The 26,500-nt window shown below is 40.0% G+C and overlaps 1 protein-coding gene across 2 annotated transcripts in view; it reads right to left on the bottom strand.

Moving 5' to 3' along the window:
- vg (vestigial) overlaps nt 1–21,857 on the bottom strand; it is a 372,182-nt gene extending 350,325 nt beyond the window's left edge. For both annotated transcript variants that reach the window (XM_067135677.2, XM_067135676.2), the window contains exon 1: nt 21,686–21,857. In XM_067135677.2, the coding sequence (XP_066991778.1) occupies nt 21,686–21,814 (129 nt within the window). In that variant the 5' untranslated portion in view covers nt 21,815–21,857. The remainder of the gene's footprint in view (nt 1–21,685) is intronic.
- Between the last annotated feature and the right edge of the window lie 4,643 nt (nt 21,858–26,500).

Genomic DNA, 26,500 nt, shown 5'->3' with positions numbered 1-26,500 from the left:
ACGACTCCGTGGCTGAACAATCAGCGTAGTGGCCTTCGGTTCAGAGGGTCCTGGGTTCGATTTCCGGACGGATCGGGGACTCAAATGGCGTTTCGTTCATTCTTCTACCTGGAGCCGAGAGTGTTCCTGATCGTTTTAATACATATCTACACACAGCACATTGGCGTCAGGAAGGTTATCCGGACCTGAAGCTGGATTTGATCAATAACAGTGCAAATCCCAGATAATTGGGGGTAAAGGCTAGGGAGAGAAGAAGATTAACTGGAATCTTTGGAAGTTTATGCTAGAATCCCTTAACTCCTCCCCGTCCTAATTCATTAGTCTCCTTTAGCAATTAAAAGGGAACACAGCAAGTCATTTTTGTCATTATCTTCTCTGTTACTAAAGTGAGAGTCATAGCACGCATCTGAATAACGTTATGTATGTACCCTGAACATTTTTACAGTCATTACGTCTATTCCCTGTTTTCGATGTTAATGGGGTATTGTACAGAACTCACCATTCTACTAAAATCTTATGTTTGATTTATAACAACAGGTAGGGCTGATAACACTGACTGCACAACCTATCAGAGCGGTAACCATAATCCCGCGGGGGAGAAACACCTGAGGCGGCCCGGGGTGGTCTACTCAGTTATTGACCCGTCGCCGCCCCTAGTTGCTAACAGTAGCCAGGAGCCATCAGCTACTGTGTTTAACACTCAGATCCAACCACCAGACGACGAATTGTGTGTGGAAAACAGCCACGAATTATCCCCTGTACGGAAGATATCAGCTCTCTTGAATTAACTTAGACATCGCCTCGCTCTAAAGATGCAATCTTACTCCACGAAGTATGCAAATGTCATTCATGCACTATCAAAGTTCCATCGAAGTTGCCAACAACGCTGTTATATGTTCAGTCGCAAGACAGCGGAGAAAAGAGTTGAATCTGTTAATATTAAGCCTTTAAAGTTTGCGACGCTATGGTCAGAAGCCACGCGCATTTTTTTATTGTTGTCTAAGTAGCCTAATTGCCATCGAACTTGGGAAAGGAATACCCGTATGACTTACTTTCGTCTCCATTCCGACATGAGTTTCAACTTTGAATTGAAAATTTACGGAAAACCCCCTGTGGTAGCCTATAGCGATAATGGAATTAGAATTTGTCTTCTTAATAATAATAATAATAATAATAATAATAATAATAATAATCGAATGCCTAAGCTACCGTGTTGCAAATATTTTGACGCCAAGTAGGTTGCTTGCGTGTGAAGCTGGACGTTCTATTTTACTCCACCAGATGGCAGAGCAACGGATCGCTATCTGGTGATCTATGGATTAAATTCCGTCGGGTAAACACCAAAAGTGTCAGCAGAGATCTTTTATATTTTACATGCCGACATCGTACGAGATGGAGAGTCGAATAAACTTTTTTCCCACCTTTCAAATATTTCACGAACCTTTGCCGGGTTGGAACCCTTGATCTTGGGATCCAGAGGCCGATAGCCTACTCTACCACTGGTTCACAGAGGAAACGTGTCTTCTAAGTTATCCTCGACCGAGCTCGATAGCTGCAGTCGCTTAAGTGCGGCCAGTATCCAGTATTCGGGAGATAGTAGGTTCGAATCCCACTGTCGGCAGCCCTGAAAATGGTTTTCAGTGGTTTCTCATTTTCACACCAGGCAAATGCTGGGACTGTACCTTAATTAAGACCACGGCCGCTTCCTTCCCACTCCTAGCCCTTTCCTGTCCCATCGTCGCCGTAAAACCTATCTGTGCCGGTGCGACGTAAAACAACTAGCAACAAAAAAAAGTTATCCTCACGAGACTAAGTTCTGAGATTAAATCATCATAGTAAAGTACATTAATATAAAGACAACGTTTATCTGCAGTATACTGTAGAGTAGGCCCTACATCAGAAATGCAACAACCGAAATCATTTGGCAATATTTTTCCATTGCAGTGTATTGGAATACATCGTGCAGAATTTAATTATATTCCGTCTTACAACAACGTTAATAGTATTACAGCATTATTAAATGTAGTTAATAAGTCTGTAATACTGGCTGCTTAAGTGATAAGAACAGACAACAGCTAAAATGATAATTTAAAAACAAGATTGAAATATATGGCATACCCAGGGTCGTGTACAAACTTCCCAGAAAGATGCTACAGTCTACCAATATTACCTTACGTCTATGTTGTACAAAAAGATCAGATAATAAATAATCGTAATTCATAGGATTAACGATGCACAAGTTTATTTTCTATTCTCACAATATCAGAAAGATTGGGATTGTATTGCCTGGTCAATTTTCCGACATGCTTACAATGTTTTGTTCATTTGTTCTTTTTACATACTAGCAAGGTACCCGTGCTTCGCTACGGTATTATACTGAAATTTATAATTGAATGCTTAACGTTTTATATATAACCCGCCGATATTCGCGATCTGACTCGTTTACTGAGAGATTACGGCACAAAGTTCCTCCCATTTTTCAATCGTTTTTCCAGCAATCGATTTCGTATTTCCAGGGCTAGGTCCAGGTATTCCACCCGGTCAGTTGGGTCCCTAAATCTTAGCCATGCTTTCCTATAAGCATTTTTAATGTGGATCAAATTCTTGAGGAGATCCGGCGTGGTGTCCTCTTAGGTGCCTTGGCGGTACTGAACTGGCGGCCGGACTGCAATCGTAGTCATTACCTGTCCAGGACCCGTTTCCAGCACGGTCCGCACATTTTGACGACGGTCCAGAACATTATTATTATTATTATTATTAGGGTGGGTGAAATTAGTTGAATTTAGGTATTATTATTATTATTATTATTATTATTGATGTTCTGGACCCCACAGCAAGATGCAAGACTTCTGCTTGGCGGTAAATTACATCTGCTGCCATTGTCATTGATGACAGTATGACCAGCACCATTGTCGACCGTAGGCAAGTGCGCAGGACTTCTGGCGATACGAATGACATACTTCAGTGTATTATTGACCTTATTAGAGAAGTGAACAATTGCACGGTCAATCTTATACCTATCGTTTATTTCAAATGTTTTTAAATTTCTATTTATATGCCAGAAGAATCTACTGTAATCTAAGAAGGTTCTCCAAAGGAAAAGATGGCTCTTGAAAACGAACCCAGGAAAGATTAAAAATGATCGGTTTATGGTCAGAATAAGTCCAATGAAAATCAACAGTCATTCAACCGGGTCAGGAATGGAATTAATAAAGCCCCCAGCTAGCGTAGAGGATAGGAATTGTGCCGGCTGCCGAAGCCTGTCGCACTCCTCTGGAGCAATGATTAGTGAATGACAAATGAAATGAAATGATATTGGAGAGTGTTGCTGGAATGAATGATGACGGGGAAACCGGAGTACCCGGAGAAAAACATGTCCCGCCTCCGCTTTGTCCAGCACAAATCTCACATGGAGTGACCTGGATCTGAACCACGAAACCCAGCGGCAGCGCGCTGCCGCCTGAGCCCCGGAGGCTCCTTATAAGTACCTTAGGAACAGTAAAATCAATTGGTCTTACCTCCGTCTTCACCCCACCGCGGTTAAGTTGATTTACTCCCCCCCCCCCCAAAAAAAGGCGTGTTTCTTTATGATTAAAGGAGATTCCAAATACCAATGTTTACGTGTGTTACCTTTAGTTTTGAGATATAAGTATTCCCATAAAAATAATTCACTTTTTTCACTTACTTTCACATTCCCCCCACCCCCTTAAGTGAATTTTCCGGCAAAAAATATTTGTTTCTTTAATAGTAAAAGATCTTCAAAATACCGATTATCTTCAGATTTTGAGATATGTGTCCTCATGAAACGAATTCAACTCCTTTTCATATCCGCCCCCAAAGATGATTCCCCGATCCCCCCCCCTCCCCCAAAACGCGTCGTTTTATGTTTAAAGAAGATCTAAATACCACTTCTTACGTCTGTAACAACTTTCGATTTTATTAGATGTAAGTATCCTCTTACAATTAATTCAATTAATTTTTCAATTTTTCACCCCCCACCACCACCACCACCACCCACCCTTCATTGGATTTTCCGAGAATACCTGTTTGTTTACTTTAACAGGAGATTCCAAATACCAGTTTTTACATCTGTAACATTTTACGTTTCTGAGATATACTGTAGATATAGTGTTTCTAAAAATTCACCCAAATTTGTCACTCCTGTTTAACCCCCATTAATTAGATTTTCCAAAAAACAAAATTATACATGTTTCTGTATTTTGAAAGAAGATTCCATATACTAACTGTCTGGTCTGTAATGTCTTCAGTTTCTGAGATATAAGTATCATCATTAAAGACATTCAACAACTTATTCACACCTCCTATTGGAATTTTCCGAAAACAAAAAAAAACGTGTTTCTTTGTTTTGAAAGGACATTCTAAGTACCAACTTTTACATCTGTAAACTTTTAAATTTTTTGAGATATAGAAACACTCATTTTAAAAATTCACCCCCCTTTCAACCCTCCACTATTTGGATTTTCCAAAAACGAAAAGTACATGTTTCTTTATTTATAAAGGAGATCCCAAATACCGATTTTCAGGTCTGTGACATCTTCAGTTTCAGAAATATAAGGATCCATATTAAAGGAATTCAACCATATTCACCCCTTTTTACCCCTCCTACTGGGATATTCCGAAAACAAAAAAATGCGCGTTTCTTTTTGAAAGTAGATTCTATGTACCAATGTTTACATCTGTAAAGTTTGAAAGTTTTGAGATATAGATACATTAATTTTAAAAATTCACCCCCTTTCCACACCCCCATTAATTCGATTTTCCAAAAACAAAAAAAATACGTGTTCCTTAATTTTTAAAGGAGATCCCAAACACCAATTTTCAAGTCAGTAATATCTTCAGTTTCTGAGATATAAGTATCCTCATTAAAGGCATCCACCACTTTCTCATCCCTTTTCACCCCTCCTATTGGGATTTTCCGAAAACAAAAAAAAATTGAAAGTAGATTCTATGTACCAATTTTTAGATCTGTAAACTTTAAAAGTTTTGCGATATAGATACAGTCACTTTAAAAATTCACCCCCCTTCCCACCCTCACAGTAATTGGATTTTCCAAAAACAAAAAAACACGTGTTTCTTTATTTTTGAAAGAGATCAAACGTACCAGTTTTCAGGTCTGTAATATCTTAGTTTCTGAGATATAAGTACCGGTATCCTGATTAAAGGCATTCAACCACTTTTTCACCCTTTTCCCCCTTCCTATTGGGATTTTCTGAAAACAAAAAAATACGTATTTCCTCATTTTTAGAGAAGACTTTAAATACCAATTTTTACGTCTGTAAACTTTGCAAGTTTGGAGATATAGATACACTCATTTTAAAATTTCACCCCCCTTTTCACCCCCTTAGCGACGAAATTTTCAAAAATCCTCTCCTAGCGGGCACCTTCATCTTAATATGAATGTATGCCCAAAATTTCATTTCTTTATGTCCAGTAGTTTTGGCTCGGCGATGATGAATCAGTCAGTCAGTCAGTCAGTCAGGACAAGTTATTTTTTATATATATAGATAGATAAAATATAGATCAAAACTTTAGAACTACAGGTTCCCGTATTTGTCGCTTTCGCTAGTTTGCCATGGTGGGGACGATATGTAACTTCAGAAGACCCAAAATGTGACGGAGAATCAGGAAAAAGAAATTAACAGAACTGTGCACATACACTTACAATATCTGAAGATGACAGGAAAAAGATCAATAACAGACCATTCAGGCCTAAGTAATTACACAAATTACGTAACTATTACCCGAGCTATGATAACAAAACACTGCGACCAGAAAAATATCCTGATACAAAATGCAGTAACTTTTATATTCTAATGTTCTCATCTGTAGATTAGGCTTTATTGATATCACTAACATCTGCATTTCAAACATTCCATTACATGAAGCCATGAATCAAGTAATTTACGTTATGAGCCTGGGCTGTTGCTTCACCTCAGCTAAAAAAAAAAAAAAAAGTTAATAAGTGATAAGTTATTAATAATAACTCGTATGCACGTACATCCGGATAAACCATGCTTTTCGTAAAAACCGGTATGGTAATCTTAGTACTTAAAATATTTATTTGTCAAGTCCAGACGTACGTACAAACTTTAACTAGCTGTTTAATATAACTATTAAAATTACAGAAATTGTACAGAAATTAGAGAAATAGTATACTGAGGGCTAAGAATGAATAATAGAAATATATCGCGCTACTAACTGTAATTATCTAAATCTTGTATAGGCTACTGAAGAGGCCGAAAAAGTAGATCAGCAAAGAAACTGTAATTTGATGGCTCAGGTATCCGAAGAATAACTCCCTGCAGATGTTCCGACCTGTGAAGGACATTACCCCCTAAACACCAAAGAAAGAAAATAAACAATAGAAAGGCTGGCACAGAAATCAAACTGGAAGCATAGAATGATAACTTGTTCATTACAGACTGAGCAAAGGACGAAAACAAACGCGAGTAAGATTCGCTTAAAATAATGGATCTAAAAGATGAAGGTCCGTCCGACTTTTAAATACGAGGCAGGAAAATGAACCATTGGAAGAGAACAAAACGGACTTGCAATGCGTCAATAAGATACAAAACGAACAACCCTGAGGCACTATTTGACTCCCATTACCGGGCATTAATGCTAGCTTATCACTCAGCGTCGTTGCCAAGCGCGTTAAACTATGGATTAGGTTAAAATTGTAAAAGTGCAGGGCTCCGAGCTCTTAAATTCCAGAATAGCACTGAATGTAATTCCCCGTGACCCTGGAACAAATAATCACAATAGAACTCGTTTATGATTAACAATCAGTTCCTAAACACGAGATTATGGTTGTATGATAATACTGCAGGTCCGTGGTCCAAGAGCTCTGCACTCCGACCGGCCAACCGAGCAGAGGAGGGATAGTCGCAGCTCTACCGTGGCTCTACGCCTCTGCCTTCGGGAGACGGGACAGGGCTGGATCTCCCGGCTGGCCCCAACCGTCGGCTGTCCTGAGAGTGGTTTTCTGTAGCTTTACATTCTCGTGCACTAAGGCGAATGCCGGGACAGTTCCTAGTATAGACAACGGCCGCCAACCCCCTCACCTTCTCCGAGCATCTGCTTCACCGTAAAAAATCTCCCGGGCTAAGAGACGACGTCACCGTCTAAGAGGCCCGCCTCCCCCTTCAGTGGGGGGGGGGGGGATGAAAACATTTTAATGTAGTAGTAGTGGTGTTAATATTCCAGCTCGTAATAACTACAGTAACATTAAACTCTATTCCGTGCGCTAATGTGCAACACATAATTCAGTTCGTAGGAAGTCATTGGAAACATACAAAACGACGCGTTTAGATAAAGCATGTCCGGCTCCATGGCTAAATGGATAGCATTCTGGCCTTTGGTCCAGAGGGTCCCGAGTTCGATTATCTGCCGGGTCGGGGATTTTAACCTTATGTAGTTAACTCGCCTGTCGTCTTCATAATTAGAAATCATCTTAGGTAAGGTCCCATTCTCATAGACACTCAGGTCGGCTATGGCCGTCTACTCGAAAAAGACTTGCACCAGGCCTCTCCGGAGGCCATTCGCCATTTTATTATCATTAGTTACAGTATTATTATCACGCCCCTGTAATTGCGCTTTAGTAGGCCAACGGACTACGATTCATACTCAAAGTATACGGCAGTAGGTGACCCACACATCCGTGTGCCAAAACTGTCATGTAGGGGAAGGGGGGGCAAGATGGGGACACGGGGCAAGACGGGGTAGGGGTTTCCTTGTCTCCATGGTGCTGCCACTGCCCTGAAAATGGAAATAGCTTGAAGGGCAGATGAAGGTTACACAGTTTGTACGACTTCTAGTCAATGTGAGCTGTCTGGATGCTTGGAGTGGCCTTTTTACTGTTTCTCACCCCTGTGATCTTATACATATGTATCCTTTGGACTTTGATGAGGTAAGCTGGAATTGCAATACATTTGTTCTTGAACACTATCCATTAGACTGTACCTTAATGTATATATATTGAGCTTGTGGAGGTGATTCATAAATAAATTAAGATATTTTTATTCCGTTAATCTCAGTATAACATTTGGGGCAAGATGGGGACGTCCCCGTCTTGCCCCAGTCCCCATCTTGCCCCAGTCCCAATCTTGCCCTTTAGGATAAATAGTATTTCCCCTATAGGTACTTATATAATTTCTTGTCATATTTCATTTTTATAAATTATGCCACCTGGTATAGGCCAAGGGACCAAATACTGAGTGCAAAGGGTAGTGGATTTCTCAATCAGTCATTATCGACTGCAGTGGCTACGCTGGCTAAAGCGCAGCGATAGGTCATGGGACCAAGCTCTCTGCTGACTCGGTAGACGCGTGGGTTCGAGCCTCACCGTCGGCCGTCCTTGAAATGGTTTTCCGTGGTTTCCCATTTGCAACACCAGTCAAGTGCTGGGACGGTACCTTCTGACAGTCCACGGCCACTTCCTTCGACACCCTTACCCAGTTTCATTCACCTTCATCCATTCCATCTCTCATCCCGACGCGCAGGTCGCCCACGGGAGTCGACTTTAAAGACCTGCACACGGCCTCTCAGGAAGTCACACGAAAAAATCGGTCATTTATAAATCCATACATTTTTACCATAAAAATGAATTTAAATTGTATTCTTGCTCATTATGCCATCTACGAGCCTTATGATGGTTTATTATGGTGTAATACTTTACGTTGATATTATTAATTCAAGGTTATGGGAATAGATTCAAATTTTAGTATAATTTTTACTAAAAATGCAAGTTTCCAGGCCAGTGGCAGCACCATGGAGACAAAGAAACCTCCACCCCGTCTTGCCCCATATGTGGGGCAAGACGGGGCATTGGTAGTATGCACGAATTTTTGTGTGTGGAGTTTTTGTGTTTAACTTTTCAAAAACTATTTTAGTGCACTATGAGAAACAGATAGCGACGCAACAAAATGGAACTATTTATGAACATATTATCAACAGGTATAACGCACCTGAACTACTTTTTCCTTAGCGTCCCCATCTTGCCCCCCCTTCCCCTACTTCAGTTGCCACAAAGAGATTCTGACAAATGATGCCTGAAGTTTAAGTTCAGTACAACCCAGCTACATATTACTACAGCTGAGACAGTAAAAAGTTATGCCTAGAACAATTACCTAATACACAATACCGAGCAAGTTGGTCACGCGGTCTGCGTCAGGTAGCTGTGAGCTTGCAGCATCCGGGAAACCATGGGTTTGAATCCGACTGTCGGCAGACCTGAAGGTGTTTCTCCGTGGTTTCCTATTTTTACACTATGCAAATTTTGGCTGTTTCTTAATTGAGGCCATGGTCGCTTCTTTTAGAGTCCTGTCTCATCGTTGCCATAAGACCTGTCTGTGTCGGTGCGACGTTAAACAAATAGCAACCAACTTCATACAAAATATGCTAATTTCTATATATTAATATGCTCATCAGTTCAACATACTAACGCCACTAATATCTGCTTTCTATCAATCACAGTAAGATATGAACTAAAGACGTTACGCTATGAGCCGTGGTCGATGCTTTCTGACACTATAAAATCCTTGATTTGTCATTTCCCTCAACTTTCTCCATGAATAAATGGTTAGCGTGCTGGCGTTTGGTCACAGGGATCCCGGGTTCGATTCCCGGCAGAGTCAGGTATTTTAACCATCATTGGTTAATTTCGCTGGCACGAGGACTGGGGTATGTGTCGTCTTGATCATCATTTCATCCTCATCACGACGCGCAGGTCTAGGCCTACTTGCTCTCTTGATAGGCCTATGTCTAGAGGCATGATTTTTTCGCATTATGTTCGATTTCGCGGAAAGGAAACATTTTTTTCGCGAAATAGGAGTGACCCCATCGTTGTAATCTTTTTCGAAAGTTATTCATAAAAAGTTTAATTCGTGAAATTTGTGAATTGTTTATGTGAAAGGTAGATAAGTAAAGAGAAGCAATATCGATAATCATTCATATTCCTTATGTCGAACTATAACATAGCCCTAATCAAGGTTACATAACAAATTAACCTTTCACGCTATTATAGAAGAGATAGGTACTTCTGTTGAAATGAGAAATCCTTATTCTGCCCTCTGTTTCCCTTCACACACGTGATATTGGAATACAATTTTAAGATCGTTATTTTCCATGAATTTCGCTGCATTTTCGCATGTATCGCAAAATAAGTAAATTTCGCTTTTAACTGACCTTATCGCTATACTTCGCTGTAATTCGCAAAAGAAAATCACTAATTTCGTAACCAGAATAACATGATTCGTTAAGATATTCCAAAATTGCTTCAAAATATTTGTTGTCGCGTTTATCGTCTATGCGAAAATATTATGCCTCTACTTATGTCGATCCGAAGAGAAGCATAGCATATGTGGGAACATTTTCCTGATAAACCCCGCTTGCCATGCGTGGTGTACCAGGCAAATATTTGAGCCCACAATCTGGACCTTATTCCACTGGACTGAGCCAACCTGCCAGTTTGGGGTCAGAAGGCCAGCGCCTCAACCGTCTGAGCTACTCAGCCTTGCAAAACCCTCTCTAGACAGCAAACTATTCAGTACCTTTAAAAGTATCTTTCTTGCCTGATGCACAGCATACATAATGTTATCATAGCTAGCCTAAGCGGCTAACGAATTTAGAATTCAGTAAGCCATTATGAAAATCCACAGCCTGTTTCCAGTCATTTGACCGGGTCAGGAATGAAACGAATGAAGCCCCCATCTAGCGGCGAGGATAGGAATTGTGCCCGCTGCCGAAGCCTGTCACACTTCTCTGGGGCAATGATTAATGACTGATAGATGAAGTGAAATGATACTGGAGAGTGTTGCTGGAATGAAAGATGACAGGGAAAACCGAAGTACGCGGAGAAAAACCTGTCGCGCCTCCGCTTTGTCCAGCACAAATCTCACATGGAGTGACCGGGATTTGAACCACGGAACCCAGTGGTGAGAGGCCGGCGCGCTGTCGCCTGAGCCACGGAGGCTCACAGTTAGCCATTATCCTCCTCAAAATAATGTGTCTGAACTGTGTAGTCTACTGCAGCAGAAAAGGGTTTTTAAACGTTACAGTTCTGCATTAAAGTATTAAAGAACTCCAATGGGACAACATCCCGACAACTGGACGGGTCTTAAAAGGGAAATGTTCGATAAATTTGCAAGTTCTTTGAAAATGCTTAAGGAAAAGTTAAGTAGACATTTGATTGGGAATCCGCCACCTGGGCGACAGCCCAAATACAGATCATTGATTGAAAATCTATAGTAATCGAGGGGATATTACCAGGTAACATATGACTGCATAGTATTTTAGAAAGTGAAGATTTTCTTTTAAAGAAAGGAACAGAAGTGATCAATACATTAAAGACGATCAACCTCAGAACTGCATGTTAATGCTGATCCTAGGAATACGTTCGTGAACTTATAAACACATGAACTCGTTATCGAAAGAAGGCAAGTATAATCTTACTTGGAACTTACTAACGTGCATAAATACCAGCACGTGCCTTCAGTTCAAATTTTACTGACGTTTATGACACCAAGTGATGACAGTTGCTCGTTTAAACAGATATGCAATAAAAGGAAAAACAGTGCAAAGGAATGACGATAAAAGTATTACTTGGAGCTACACTTTCATCTGAGGAAAGCGAGAGGACTAGAAAAGGAATTGTATATAGGGCCACAGAAGAATTGTATACCTTCGAGTAGTAGTGGTCTGGATCAAATCACAAAGCAAAGCTACTACAGTGAAGTGAAGGTGAAAACTTCCGATATAAAAGGAGCGACAGGATGTAGGCTATCGCATTTTAGTGGAAAACTGGACGACAGCACTGGGATGTCATGACATCACAAGTCATAGCCACTGTCTTCAAATTAAAGAAACCTAGAAATGGAAGGCTTTTGTGAAGTATGAATTATCTTTCCAATATGCACCGCGCTGATTTCAAGTTAATGATAATACATGTAGAAATGATATGATGGCCTTGTTGCTAGTTATTTAAAAAAGCAAGCTATCAATTAAACGTAATTGTTAATATCGTGTTCTTAAAAAGGGGACCGCCAGTGTACATGGAATCCGAACTTGAGGGAGGTGTTATTTATAATCACACATGCATTGGTCTGCTAACTGTTCTTCCTTTTGAGGGTAGGAACACCGAATAGTGTTCAGTGCCTCGTATCCGTGTAGAACCCTCTGTGTCCGTACAAGTAAAATATAAACAAATAAACAACATCGTAAGATGAATGGAGGAGGAGAGTTTACCTAGGAAAATAAGCATAGAGCGACTAAAGCGACAGCTTTAATGCCCATAGGTATAAAACTAAACGAGGCTACATAGCTACTGTAGCAGGAAAGAGGATTTTAGAGGCACTTAGTTAATTCATAAGGACTTGCAGACTGAAAGCTAAATGACACAACAGTCTACAATAATGTTGTAATAATTTGTTTAACGTTCGTTCAATTGCTGCAGACACCGGTACTGTATATCGGGATAATGTTCAGCTGTTCCGCAATACGCCGGGAGCTGACGACTTCCAGTGTTTGCATCTAAGCACACTCAAATGCCATCTCCCTCAACTGAGATTTTGGGAACAGGGCAACGATTAATTAACTGCGCCACTGAGATCGGCGTCTATAAAGGCAAAAGTAATAAGAATGTGTTAGAAACTAAGGAGTCCAAACAAGACACTGTCCCACTACTAGAACGTGGTCAGAAATACAGGAAACATTTTAGGCTGAATCTTGGAGAGCACCAGCGTTACAAAGGTATTATAACCTACACTTTCGTGCGAACATAAATGTCCGACGAGACTCGAGCCGTGAAGAATTTGCTGTGAATGTCCATTAACCATTCAAGATTGTATGTGAATTCTACCAACGAATGTAATAATAATTTCATTATTGGTTTTACGTCCCAGCAACTATTTTTACAGATTTTTGAGACAGCGAAATGTCGGTATTTTGTCCCGCAGGAATGCCCTTCTGTGCCCGCAAATCTATTGAGTAGTAATTTGACTTGTTTGTACTTTGGTTTGAGCCAAATTGAGCGCAAAAGCCAGCGTTGTACGATCTGAGCTACTTAGCCCGCAAATTTAACCTAATATACTAAAACCCATGCTTTATAATATTAATACAATGGATGATAATCGTTTTAGGCTGCAGAGAAAAGTACTGTATGATACTGGAGTGCAAGACGAAAAACAAACTGAATGGAATCCAGCCGAGTGCAGTCAAGTAATAAGGGAAATATCAGACGTGAAAATAAAAGTCTAGAAGTAAAAGAGAGTATTGATTGTTGAATAATGAATGACTGCAAAAGAAAGGATGGCATAGACGGTAGGCAAGCTCTAGGAAGAAAGGTACGCCTAAGAAAAATAAGCTCCGTTCAAATATATCTTACATCAAGATACGCAACTATAACATGCAAGGTTGACGACGGCAACGCGTGTCTATCTGCGTCGTCAGAGCATGCATTTAAAATGTGCACCGTCATGTCTTACGCATTGTTCATGACGCTCCACTAGTTGCCGAACATGTTGATAAATACAGGTTGCTGCAAGGACACAAAATATACTGTATCTTCCCTCATAATTCGGCAACATTCCTAAGTGGATCATCTGACCAGAAAACGAATCCTTTCAGCATAGCCCATATGTAGGCATCTACGGGCGGGAGATCTGAGAGTGGGAACGGAGGGTGCGGGAAAATAAGCGATTTCCTAAGAAGCCTAAGTACCCTCCCCCCTCGCATTGTGGGCTGTAGTTCTATCATGCCATATAGGCAAGTTTGACGACGGCAACGCGTGTCTATCTGCGTCGGCAGAGCATGCATTTAAAATGTGCACCGTCACGTCTTACGCATTTTCATTGAAGTAGCAGGCTCCTGGCGGCATTTAGTAACTTACTGCTTGATGTTCAGAGTATGTTTGTAATTTCATAGGTACAGTTTGTTTTGCCACATGAAGAATACGCATATTACGAAGATGTTTGTATTTAAAATGTGCACCATCACGTCTTACGCATTTTCATTGAAGTAGCAGGCTCCTGGCGGCATTTAGTAACTTACTGCTTGATGTTCAGAGTATGTTTGTAATTTCATAGGTACAGTTTGTTTTTCCACATGAAGAATACGCATATTACGAAGATGTTTGTATGGAATGTGACACTGTATGGAAACGCAATATGAACGATAGCCCGTGCAGAAGGAAGATAATAGAAACCTTTAAAATGCAATAATATTATTATTGGAATTATGTCACAATAAGATCTACTGGTATTTGCAGACTCCCAGGTGCCGGGAATGTTGTTCTATTGGAGATATTTTACGTGCCGGTAAATCTACTGACACAAGGCTGGCGTAATAGAGCACCAAATACCAACCGACTGAGCAGGGATTAAATCCTTTGAAAAGTGCTGTTACTGATAATGTTGAATGTGAGATGAGTAGATCAAATCACAAATGAAGAGATACAACATCAAGTTGATGAAAGGAGAAGGAATTGGTGAAAGTCGATCAGAATAAGTTGGTTGATCCTTCGAATAACCCCTATACCTTCCTCAAAAATGGTAGGAGAAGGCCAAGACATGAATATGAAAAACAGATTAGAATAGATGGAAGATGCAAAAGTTACGCAGCAACCCAGTCAACGGACTGATGACCCAAATAACAACAATGTAAACAGTTATAAAATGTAATGACATATAGCTAGAAGGTGATTGTAATCGCCTTCCATAACATTTCAGCACGATTCAAAATATGAAGTAATTAAGGACGGTATGGCCTTGCTCCGCATGTTCTTGAACTACACACGATCTTGACTCTCCACCGGCTTTTCCGTCTGTAAGACACTACCCTGTTACGTATTAATGTTAGATCACACAATGCCCAGAAATATTATCACAAATATAACAATATTGCACAGCACAGTAGTCCAAGTATCAGGTTGTAAATCTTGTATGACTGAACTTCAGAGTCAGATATAGATATTTAAAAAACACACTCAAACGTACATCAGAGAGACGTAAACACATGTGAATGTAAAACCGAGCGGTTACTAAAGAAAAGTAGCGAATCATGAAATAACGCCGACCTTCCAACCGGCGCGATAGTTAAGGATATGACTTACTAACCCATACCAACCAATGCAATGCTGTAGACATCAGTGAAGAAGTAGCTACAAAATAATATAGTAGAGTATAGAATGTAGTGTAGAATATACTAGAGTATAGGCTGTAAATAACTTTATTCACTCTAGATGAAATGGTAGTTTAGGGGAAGGCGCCTAAATGAAGGCATAACAACGAACACAATATTGTTTGCTAATTCGAGACACGGATGTAAGAGGAGTCTAGGAACAGCTTTATGGAAGAAATGAAAAGGTGGAAGAAAGGGGAATGAGAATCAGTGTCATGAAAGGTAAGACAAGCGTGTTGAACTTTTTACAAACTTATATCATTTTCTCAAGCCATTGTCTCTTGAAGCTGGCTCATAGTGGGAGAGCGTTTATAATGAATAAAATACTGTAATATGAAACTATGTAAACAATATGAACGGAAGACCAGCCCATAATGGAAACCTCAGTACTAACCGGCACTTACACCTACATGGAAGTGTTTCGGAAGGCTACTTGTGTGTGAAATATTTCTCCTCGTATCTGACCTTTTCTGTATCATCTGGGGTAGGCACTTCGTATGAATTTAGCTCAGATTTATGGCCGGATACCTTACCTTTAGGATTTTTATATGTGTGCGCGGCAGGGGGGGAAGGCTTCCCAAAACAACACCTTTAGTAACAAATATTTTCTTACTTTCAAATAGATTTTTACAGAAAGAAAAGTTTAAAATAGTTTTTGAGCAGTACATTTTACGACTCAACGGGTGAAGTAGAAAGGTACAGTAAATTCATAGCGGTCTGGTGGGCAGAACACGTTTTAACACGCGCGTGCAGAGCGACACAAAGATTTCTGTAATTTGTTTAAAGTGGAGGTAAGAACATGTTTCCATGAAAGTATAAAAATGTCCGACCCCGCGGTGTAGGGGGCAACGCGTCTTTCTGTCACCCGGCGGCCCCGGGTTTGATTCCCGGCCGGGTCAGGGTTTTTTAATTGTAATTGATTAATATCCCTGGCGTGGGGACTGGGTGTTTGTGTCGTCCTTAACGTTCCTTGCCTCTCATTCAACACTCTACACTTCCGCAATTCCACTTACACGCAAGTTCCTCTCAAATGGTGAAAGTAGTAGCAAAAGATCTTCATAGGTCGACGCCGCGAACAAATATAAAAATAAGTATTAAAATATTTCGAAATTGTAGTCATTTTTAAATCCCCCCAGCGGCTCGATAACATGAAAATATTTCTAACGTTGATTCAAATTTATTTTTATGGTGAAAATGTATAAAGACCATAAAAACAAACAATCTGTATATCTCATCAAAATTATAATTTCTATTTATGATTTCAGTAAATTTGTTAACTATATTCATAGAGAAACATTGAAATATGGCACAGATATTACAGGTTAAATTACATTGTTTATTTTGCAAATGTTTGTTTTTGTAATGTAAATTATCTGATTTATTGTAGGCCATTTCAAAACACGTATATGCTGTTTAACTTTGTCAAGTTCACTGTTAATTCGGAGGGGGTGTGAACCTCCCCACTGTGTACAGCCTTGCCTGACGCCAACCCTGTGTACATACATTCACTATTCTGTCGTGGTTTCTAGTTTAATATGTAAATTACAGTAAGATGTGTATTGAATCACAAATCACAACCCCCGAGCTAAAGGAATTAACCAGACGCAGTTAAAGTCCTCGACCCGGCAGGCAATCGAACCCAGGATCCTTTGAATCGAAGGCCACTACCCTGATTAGTCACCAAGGATCCAGACCAATGTGAGAACTATATGGCGGCTATTTCTAACCCGTACATTAATGTGTAGCTCATATTCAGGATTGTGTGACTCATCATGTTAAAACAAAATATATGGCTCGGAATTCTCTGTAATTTGGAATGAAAAGAATAATCAAGTACATGTAAAAAACAACCAAGAAAAAGCATTGACGAAACTATTGAGAGGAAACTCCATCAGATAAAGGGATGATGTTGTTGCGACCGGCCGTCAAGCAGCGCCGTCCGTATAAGCGCCCCCATCCGCTGCGGCAAACTGATGCAGGTTTAGCACGAAGGGACAGATACTTGGACACAGATATGAAGACACCCGGATACTCCTCAATAATAGAAAACTGATATGTTCCCAAGCTCAAGTAATAGGCTACGTCACACTACGTATTTAGAGTCGTACTACTGTAGTTTCCAATAAAATTATTCTGAAACACAATTTCATGTTGTAGCCTTTCTTGAGTTTTAAATAACTAAATCTTACGTAGTAACTTAAGTATTTTACGAGTTTCCAGCAGGTACCAAAAAACAAGAATGCTTTATTTTTCAAAGTTACGTAATCTTAAATGTGCTTTCATTTTAGTTGGACAATAGACTACAATATAAACACCATCCACCCAAACGAATTGAATATCAAAAATAACTTTCTATTTGGCTAAGAAGAGCACGCCCACTTATGATAAATTATGTTTATGAAAAACTGACAAACCGACAAACATTGGTTTTCCTTTAACCACGTTAAACGATCGGTAGGATTTCTAGTGTTTGAGAATGTCTACCCAGTACCTAGTTTTTAAGAACTTTAAATTAAAACTATGACTTCGGCAACACATTTTGAATTGAGAAAACACCGGTATGAGCGATTCGGATGTTAAAAGCGATGGCTCTCTGAACCCACGGCGGTAGGTTCGATTCTGGCTCAGTCTGGTGATATTTGAAGATGCCCAGCATGTAGGAGAAATGGAGGGCAAAGTGTCTCCGTACACCATTCAGCCGTTAGTGGGACGTAAAACCAATAACATTAAGTTAATTAAGTTGACGGACCTGATCGGCACACGTCGGTGAGTTCCCCATATAGGAGCTGCGATCACGACTGAGGTTGGTGGCATTTAAGGTTAAATGTATCACCTCCTAGAGCCGAACACTTCGGATACAACAAAACAATTCCTATAGAACAGGATCCCAACTGTTTGCATTTAAAACGGATGTTAGGGCACTCGTAGAGTGGAAGCGGGAAACTTGTGAAAAGATGCGACGAGGAATTCGTACGAATACGATTCAAACTATGTGTCCATTAGCACCGATATTGTTCTTCGGTTATCACACGAATACCTGCGAACTGCGAGATATCCAGATGGGTTTGATTTTTTTTACGTTTTGCCACGGATGCTGAAAAGGTACAAAATAAAGCACTGATATAGCCAGCGAGATTCTATAGTAATTATGTCGTCGCTAGAATGGTAAAAGGTTGTATCCCACAATACTCTTCCTATCCATTATTCTCCTTAAGACTGGTCACGCCTCCCAGCCACATATGGATACGCAGTCCATCAGAACAATGTCCGTTGTGTTCGTTTTCCTATGTCGATGATTAAACGAAAATGAACCTTACATGCATTGTACACTAGGAATGCGTAAATACGTAATGCAAACGTACATTCCTACAGTACGGTACTGTAAGGTTCATTTTCCTTTACACATAGGCATAGAAAAATGAACACAACGAAATTTGTTCTGATGGACTGCATATCCATACGTGGCTGGGAGGCGTGACCAGTCGTAAGGAGAATAATTGAGAGGAAGAGCTTTGTGGAATACAACCTTTTACCGGTCGAGCGACGATGTGCAGAGAAAAAGTATAGAGTGAGATGGCGAGGGACGAACCTGGAAATGTCCGTTTTGTATATTCACTTGATACTTGTGACTTAATGTTCGTAAAACAAGTTTTCACATTTGAGGATTGTTCACAAACTAAGTTTTGAAAACTGTCTCTTACATATTACTATGCTGTAGCAGTTTCCTCTATTTTCCAGTTTAATCACTTCATTCCTACGCCATTATCTCAGACATCTAGTAATTAACTCAGTCGAATATAAGATGAAAGAACGCATAGCTTACGCACTATTTCGGACGTACAGACAGACTTTGCACAGATTCGTCTGAACTCGCATTTCGCAGGAATCCACTTCCAATGGACGACTATCCTTAAACAAAATAAAAACTATCATTGAATAAAGCTGAAAAGGCAAATGTAGGATAAACATAATCTTTTCGGCAACTGGGTGCATGTAGGAAGTGTCAGATATCTCAGAAACGAAAGCCGATTTAATACAAATACATATAAACTGTAATTAGAAAGGAACAGATTGTATAACTTCGCAACGGGACGCAATTTTCATACCAACTGCAGAATCAAAGCATAGTGTTCATGTAAATCCACCTAAACGTCAAATAAAGAATTGCATTCTTAAACCGACCCGAAGCATAATTATGCAGCCTTGCACTGCAGATAAACTTTCAGTCCAAATATAATGTTAACTAAGAATTAAAACACGCCTGATAATCCGTAGACCGTAGCTATGAGCAAGAGGAATATTCTACACCTTATCAGATTTCTAAATCCATCCGTCCAAAATTACTCATCTTTCGACAAATACTGCCATGCACTGACTAAAATCCATTTTAATTCTAAATAAGGAATACATCCTTAAAGACCAGAACATACTTACCAGAAACAGATTCGATATGCAATGCGTGAGAATTGGATAATAACATCGTAACTCTATGGCTTTTTTAAATGCTATTTATTCGGGGGGTCGACCTAAGAAGATCTTTTGCCCCTAACTCTATTACAATTTCAAGCAATGGGAAGCCATGTCCCAGAGGTTTGTATTCCACGTAAATTACAAGTACTGCGAATTATGCCTGAATGTTAAGAACTGTGGAAAATGTCGAACTTACAGTACTTTAAACGTTCCAAGCTAACTTTACAGCAACCGTAGCTGTCGAGAACGACAAGTCTATTGCGGCCGAGGAGGGTAGAAAGCTCCGAAAAGAAATAGTGCAGTTCTATCTATGATCTTCTAAAGATTCCATGCAGACTACTGTCAGTGTTGTACCTGTTCCATTAAAATGATATTTCAGTGCAGGACCATAAGCTTTTAAAATGACATTACCATGTTAATCATTACAGTTTGTCCCTCGGGACACCACTGGCACTGAGGGAGAAACAGCACCAAATTTCTTGATCACAAAAAAAAAATTACGTACGGTACATAGAAGCATTAAATAAAAGATCACAAGGACGAATGTTACCTATCCGGTTAATTCGCATTTAAGATCGCACACTAATGATCCTATTGAAGACAAAATTCTTGTGAATTCCCAGCCTCAAGAAATAGGACACACGAAAAAATTCAGCGCTTTTCATCATAAGCTGAAGAAATCCTTTTAAAAAAATACAAAAATGAGATCGGTTGCTTCAGATACGGAGCCCTGTAAACTTTTCTTCGTATACGACAAGAATATACAGTACAAATCTAATACTCGCAGTCTTAATCTTACACAATCCGAAAACAAAAAGGAGAGTGGATCACGGTTAGTAGCGTCTATTATTTAGGAACCATGTAGACTGTGTACTGTAGGATCTCCAGTTGTTTATAGAGAGGGTGTTCGCTTTGACGATCTCCCACCTTCCGTTAAATCACCTTTGCTGTGTTTATTTTTATTCGGGCACACATGAAGTAACAACGAAAACAAAGTGAATGATGTGAAACATCTCCTTCAAAAGGATTTTTGAGCGCACGGCAATGCCGTTCCTTTTATCAAAACAGTCAGCTCGGACGTATTGGAGGTCTACCCGTATTGTACTTAATGCTATAATTTGGTAGAAATAAGATATAAATAGTTTCATCCTCGGGATATATCTTACAAATACACGAGGACATGCAGTTATGAGAACAGAACGCAGATTTATACATCGCATATACAAATAACGCAGAACCATAATTGATCCTTTCAATGTTCCTGAATATTTTTTTCATGAACAGAATGTTATGAACTAGGTTCATTCTCAGGTCAAGTCATAGAGTAAAGTAACCAGTAGGAAGCAATAGAAGCATAATTCGTATTATCTACCCAAATCCCAGCGTTCCGAATTCTAAAAGATAAGCGCTTTGATGTACTGCTACAAACCTCTGGAAAAAGAGTAGGCCTAGTATTAAAATGACAAAGTTAAAATTCTACTATTTTTGCCAGCAGAGAATATCTAGAAATTTCAATTCATAGGCTGTTACAAATGTTATGGGAACTTGCAGACAGAAGCTCTAAGCAGATTATCCAACCTATCGAACACTATCGATCAGCTACAAATTATCATGGTGAAAAATACTGGATGTTGGTCACATGTCAGCAAGTTCACTTTAAAAACATTACTCTACGCAGTGAGCTATTAAGCACGAGATTGAAAGTGGAAAACGGCGTTGGTTTGGAATGGAAATTTGGAAACCAGGTGTGCGCAGTTCAACAACATTAACAATATCAGAGAATGCAAAGGGGGGAATGTTGATAGCCTTTTGGAACAGACGCCATCTATTAATCAAAGTGCTTCCGAAATCTTTGAGAAAAAAAAAAAATAGCTTGACACTACCAATCAAATTTAAGAACATGGTGGAGTAAAATAAAATTTCATAAACCACATGGGATGCTGTAAAACTGATATAACTAAACCTAACTTACTGCCTTTTGCTTGTATAAGGTCTAAAACGTACAAGTGTTGTAACTTACCCGTTCATACTGATGTGAAAATGGCGGGAAAGGCGGTGTCCTGGCGACCGTCGAAGCGGACGTGCTGGGTCGCTGGTAGAGATACGGGTAATACGCTTGATAAACCACTTCTGGGCAACTCATAGTCATTGGAGACAACCACGCACTTAGACAGCACTGCTAACTTTTAAACTTGAAAACAATGAGTACCTCACAGCATGTTAAAGAAGTCCGTATTACACACAAGGCAGTGTTTTTTCGAATGTCAAGTCACGCATTAAGAACTACATAAAGCACACTCTAATACCATCACTTCAGACCATACAGTGTCATGGTACACACCAAATGCAAGCAGACGATATTGTATCTAGAACTAGTTCTGAAAGATTCACTTCTATAATATGTGACTGTCAAACATAAATACTTTATGACGAGCGTTTGCTAAAACACAAAATAAAACTGTCCCGTAAAAGTTTTAAAATATTCTTCAGAAGTTTCTCCACAAAGAAGAGGAAAAAAAGATTCGTTCCACACGCCAACACTAGTTTCAAAGCTCGTAAATCAAAAACATCACCGTTGTCTTGCAACTCACAATGCACACACACGCGCCGGCACCAGAGGAAACCTATTGTTAATAACTAATCGAAATAAACTCACGCGCGACTGCTCTTAAACAAAAGGAAAATTCCTTGCCACTGTGTTCTTAAAAAAAGTAAAAAAAATATAAAAATACAAGACCGGGATGACCTTCAAATCTTCCCCCAAAAACAAAAATCTCACATGTGCTTGCGGGAGTACGATCAGGAGTCCACTGTGGATGGTGCACGTCTAGCCAGTGGCTGGGTCTCTTGCAGTAACACTCTGAAACCTTTTCAAAATATCTCTTCCCACCACTCAGTCCGCTACCATCCCCTCCCTGGCGGAGGCTCCGATCCCCACTTCCTTGGATAGCACCGCCCATGACGCTCCTACCGTGATATCCTGCAGACATGTGGCGCTACCCCTCTGCTGACGTCAGAGCCAATAGCAGCTAAGAAGAGAATCAAGTTTGGGCCAATGATTGACAGTCAAAGTAACTGCTGACCACGCCTTCGTCCCGGTTCATTTTTATTTTTCCAAGGGATGTGTTTCTCCCTGTTAGGAGGAATATTGTTGCTTACAGTGGAGCACAAAATTTATGGGAACACTCTTTAAGTGGATTTCACTAGGTAGGCCTAGTCCCCCATATTTTTTATCAGATCCCGAGTAGGATGTCCGAGAACCTTTTATCACTGATGTATCTGCAAGCCTGAGTGATAATTTTTGCTGTTTTGTTGTAAAATACAAATCGTTATTGGGCTTTACGTCCCACTAACTACTTTTACGGTCTTCGTTGACTCCGAGGTGCCGGAATTTAGTCCTTCAGGGGTTCTTTCACCAGTCAGTAAATCTACTGACACGAGGCTGACTTATTTGAGCACTTCAAATACTTCCGGACTGAACAAGAATCGAACCTGCCCAGTTGAGGTTAGAAGCCCAGTACCTCAACCATCTGAACCACTCAGCCCTACATTCGACATGGCTTTGTTTAGATACTCTGTGCTTTTTATAAGTGGTGAATATTAGCTTTGTGCTCTTGCATTTAACTTTTCTTCTGACCTTTTGTTGGCGCTCCGCAAAGCTATGGAACTTGCTCTTAGGGGATGCCAAGAACTTGCTTCTTCCAAAATTTCTACTGTACACAAAGAATATTTAAACAAACTGCGGCGTGTGTCTGTGAGAGAAAATGAGCAAATGACAGACTAACAGAAAGTATGTAAGCACACGAATGAGCGAATGAATGGGTGAGAGACATAAGTTAACATTCGCCCAGAAAACTGGTTCGTGATGTGTCTGCTACTTGGAAGCAGAGGCAGTGTACCTAACCATACGTGGGAAATATTGAAAAAAGCTTGGAATCGAGCACACGACTTCGGAAAAAATTATAGTGGACATTTTAAATGATTCGGTAACACTCTTAAATTATTACGTATACTACTCCTAAATGACAAATCATCTAGTGTTTCCTTTCTGTACAATAATTTTAATATTTTCGGTTATCATCGCCTAAATTGTCTGACTCGTACTGGCCTTCGGTTTAGAGGGTCCCGAGTTCGATTTCCGGCCGGGTTGGAGATTTTAACCCTCATTAGTTAATTCCAGTGGCCCGGGGGCTGGATGTTTGTGCTGTCCCCAACATCCCTGCAGCTCACATACCACACATAACACTATTCTCCACCACAATAACACGTAGTTACCTACACATGGGAGATGCCGCCCAGCCTCATCGGAGGGTCTGCCTTGCAAGGGCTGCACTCGGCTAGAAATAGCCACACGAAATTATTATTAATTATTATCGCCTAAACTGTAAAAATTCAGGACCTTTGTGGTCATTCACTCTTTGTGAACTGATGTCTTTTGAAAAATGTTTGCATAATGAATGAATAGTAAGAACTATGTAGAAATATGTAGACCTACATATAGGACTATATTTTACACGCTAAGTATTTTATTTTATGTACTTATTTACTAGTCTACTAGCTACTACCCTTGGCTTCACCCACACAGTCATAGGTTCCAACACCCACAAAAATTCAAACCTGCTAGGGGGATGCAAATGTATGGCATCAAACGTCTGAATACCCAGACAGATTTCTTGTCGAAAACGTAAGAACCGCTTTACGGGTATTAGCCTATACATGGATAGGAGCAGCAAAATGTACATTGGGACTCTATGATAGCATTTGAAGTGCGCAATTGTGATGCTATAATGATGTGTGCTTTTGCCAATATAATTTCATTTAATCCGTCAGTCATTAATCACTGCCCCAGAGGAGTGCGACAGGCTTCGGCAGCCGGCACAATTCCAATCCTCGCCGCTAGATGGGGCTTTATTCATTCCATTTCGTGACTCGGTCGTATGACTGGAAACCGGCTGTGGATTTTCATTTTCAATAATATGTGCTTTCAAATGAGCTCTGAATATTATTAATAAATCGTATCCTATGTAATTAACGTACTTTTTTCCTTATAAGACTAACAGTTTGACCATTATTTTTTATCCTTATCGAGTAAAACGTGTATTAGAACACACAAAAGCCTGTCTTCCTGAAAAGCAGTTTGAGTGAGGAAGGAAATGCGCATCAAGTTATTGGCAGGAAATTGAAATCTAAGTAGCTTATATCTTACTTGACAAACTCCATATTTAAAAACAGGAATATATTATTACAGCCCCGGGGAGTCTGCGGTTTACTTTTCAGATTCATAACTTAATCATTGTATCGAAGTAGTATTTTGTTTTAATTAGAACACATCAGAAGTTTACATTATTTACTGTAAACGTTCTCATTGTGTTGGATATTTTGCAAGCACCTACACATGCGAAGCAGCATTTTCTTTAATGAAGCAAGTTAAATCCAAGATCAGAAACAGCTTTCCAGATTTCGTGTTATTGCATATTTTTCGAATGGCATCCTCAAAATTAGAAGTGGATTTCAAATAATTGGTTTCCCATATTTAAAATCCAAAATACTCTCTTTAAACAGCCTGTGTAGAAGGATATCAGTAGGCCTAACTGTGTGTAGAAGGATATCAGTAACTGTTGAAGATTATAAAAATATGTTTCACAAGATTATTGTGATCATTCCTTATTTTATTTCTATTTATTCTAACGGTGAAAAATGACAAATTTCCAGACGTCTGTGCTTTAGTTATCTACCTACTGTATGTTTCATTCCGCATGGATAAAGAATGTATCACCGAGCTCGATCTCGTTGGCTGAATGGTCAGCGTACTGGCCTTCGGCTCAGAGGGTCCCGGGTTCGATTCCCGGCCGGGTCGGGGATTTTAACCTTAATTGGTTAATTCCAGTGGCCCGGGGGCTGGGTGTTTGTGCTGTCCCCAACATCCCTGCAACTCACACACCACACATAACACTATCCTCCACCACAATAACACGCAGATACCTACACATGGCAGATGCCGCCCACCCTCGTCGGAGGGTCTGCCTTACAAGGGCTGCACTCGGCTACACATAGCCACACGAAATTAAATTACCGAGCTCGATAGCTGCAGTCGCTTAAGTGCGGCCAGTGTCCAGTATTCGGGAGATAGTAGGTTCGAACCCCACTGTCGGCAGCCCTGAAAATGGTTTTCCGTGGTTTCCCATTTTCACGCCAGGCAAATGCTGGGGCTGTACCTTAATTAAGGCCACGGCCGCTTCCTTCCCACTCCTAGCCCTTCCCTGCCCCATTGTCGCCGTAAGACCTATCTGTGTCGGTGCGACGTAAAGCAACTTGCAAAAAAAAAAAAAAAAAAGTCTCGTGTCCACTGATGGATTTTTCAGTTTGTCTTGCGATAGGTAGGCCTAGGCTATTAAGCAGGCTAATCCTGATTTAAAAGGAATAATTGCTTAGGTAGCATAGGCCTATTCACTTTTAAGGGTCACAAGCGTACAGTACAGTGCGATAGTAAGGAGGTTGTGTGCTATCACAGGTCACACTCTAATGATGTGTGAAATTTAATCCAGATGCATCAAGTCGTTCAGGCGTGATAGATTCACAAACTTTCAAACACATTTATTTATTTATTTATTTATTTATTTATTTATTTATTTATTTATTTATTTATTTATTTATTTATTTATTTATTTATTTATTTATTTATTTATTTATTTATTTTTCTTGTTAGTTGTTTAACGTCGCACTAACACATCGTAGGTTTTCGGTGACATGAGGATTGGGAAGGTAGCGGCCGTTGCCTTAATTAAGGTCCAGTCTCAGCATTTCCTGGTGTGAAAATTGGAAACCACAGAAAACC

The sequence above is a fragment of the Anabrus simplex genome, chromosome 1, assembly GCF_040414725.1.
Source record: "Anabrus simplex isolate iqAnaSimp1 chromosome 1, ASM4041472v1, whole genome shotgun sequence".
In the NCBI taxonomy this organism is placed as follows: domain Eukaryota; kingdom Metazoa; phylum Arthropoda; class Insecta; order Orthoptera; family Tettigoniidae; genus Anabrus; species Anabrus simplex.
Note: the sequence above shows the minus strand (reverse complement) of the source record. Positions and strands in the feature narration are given on the sequence as shown.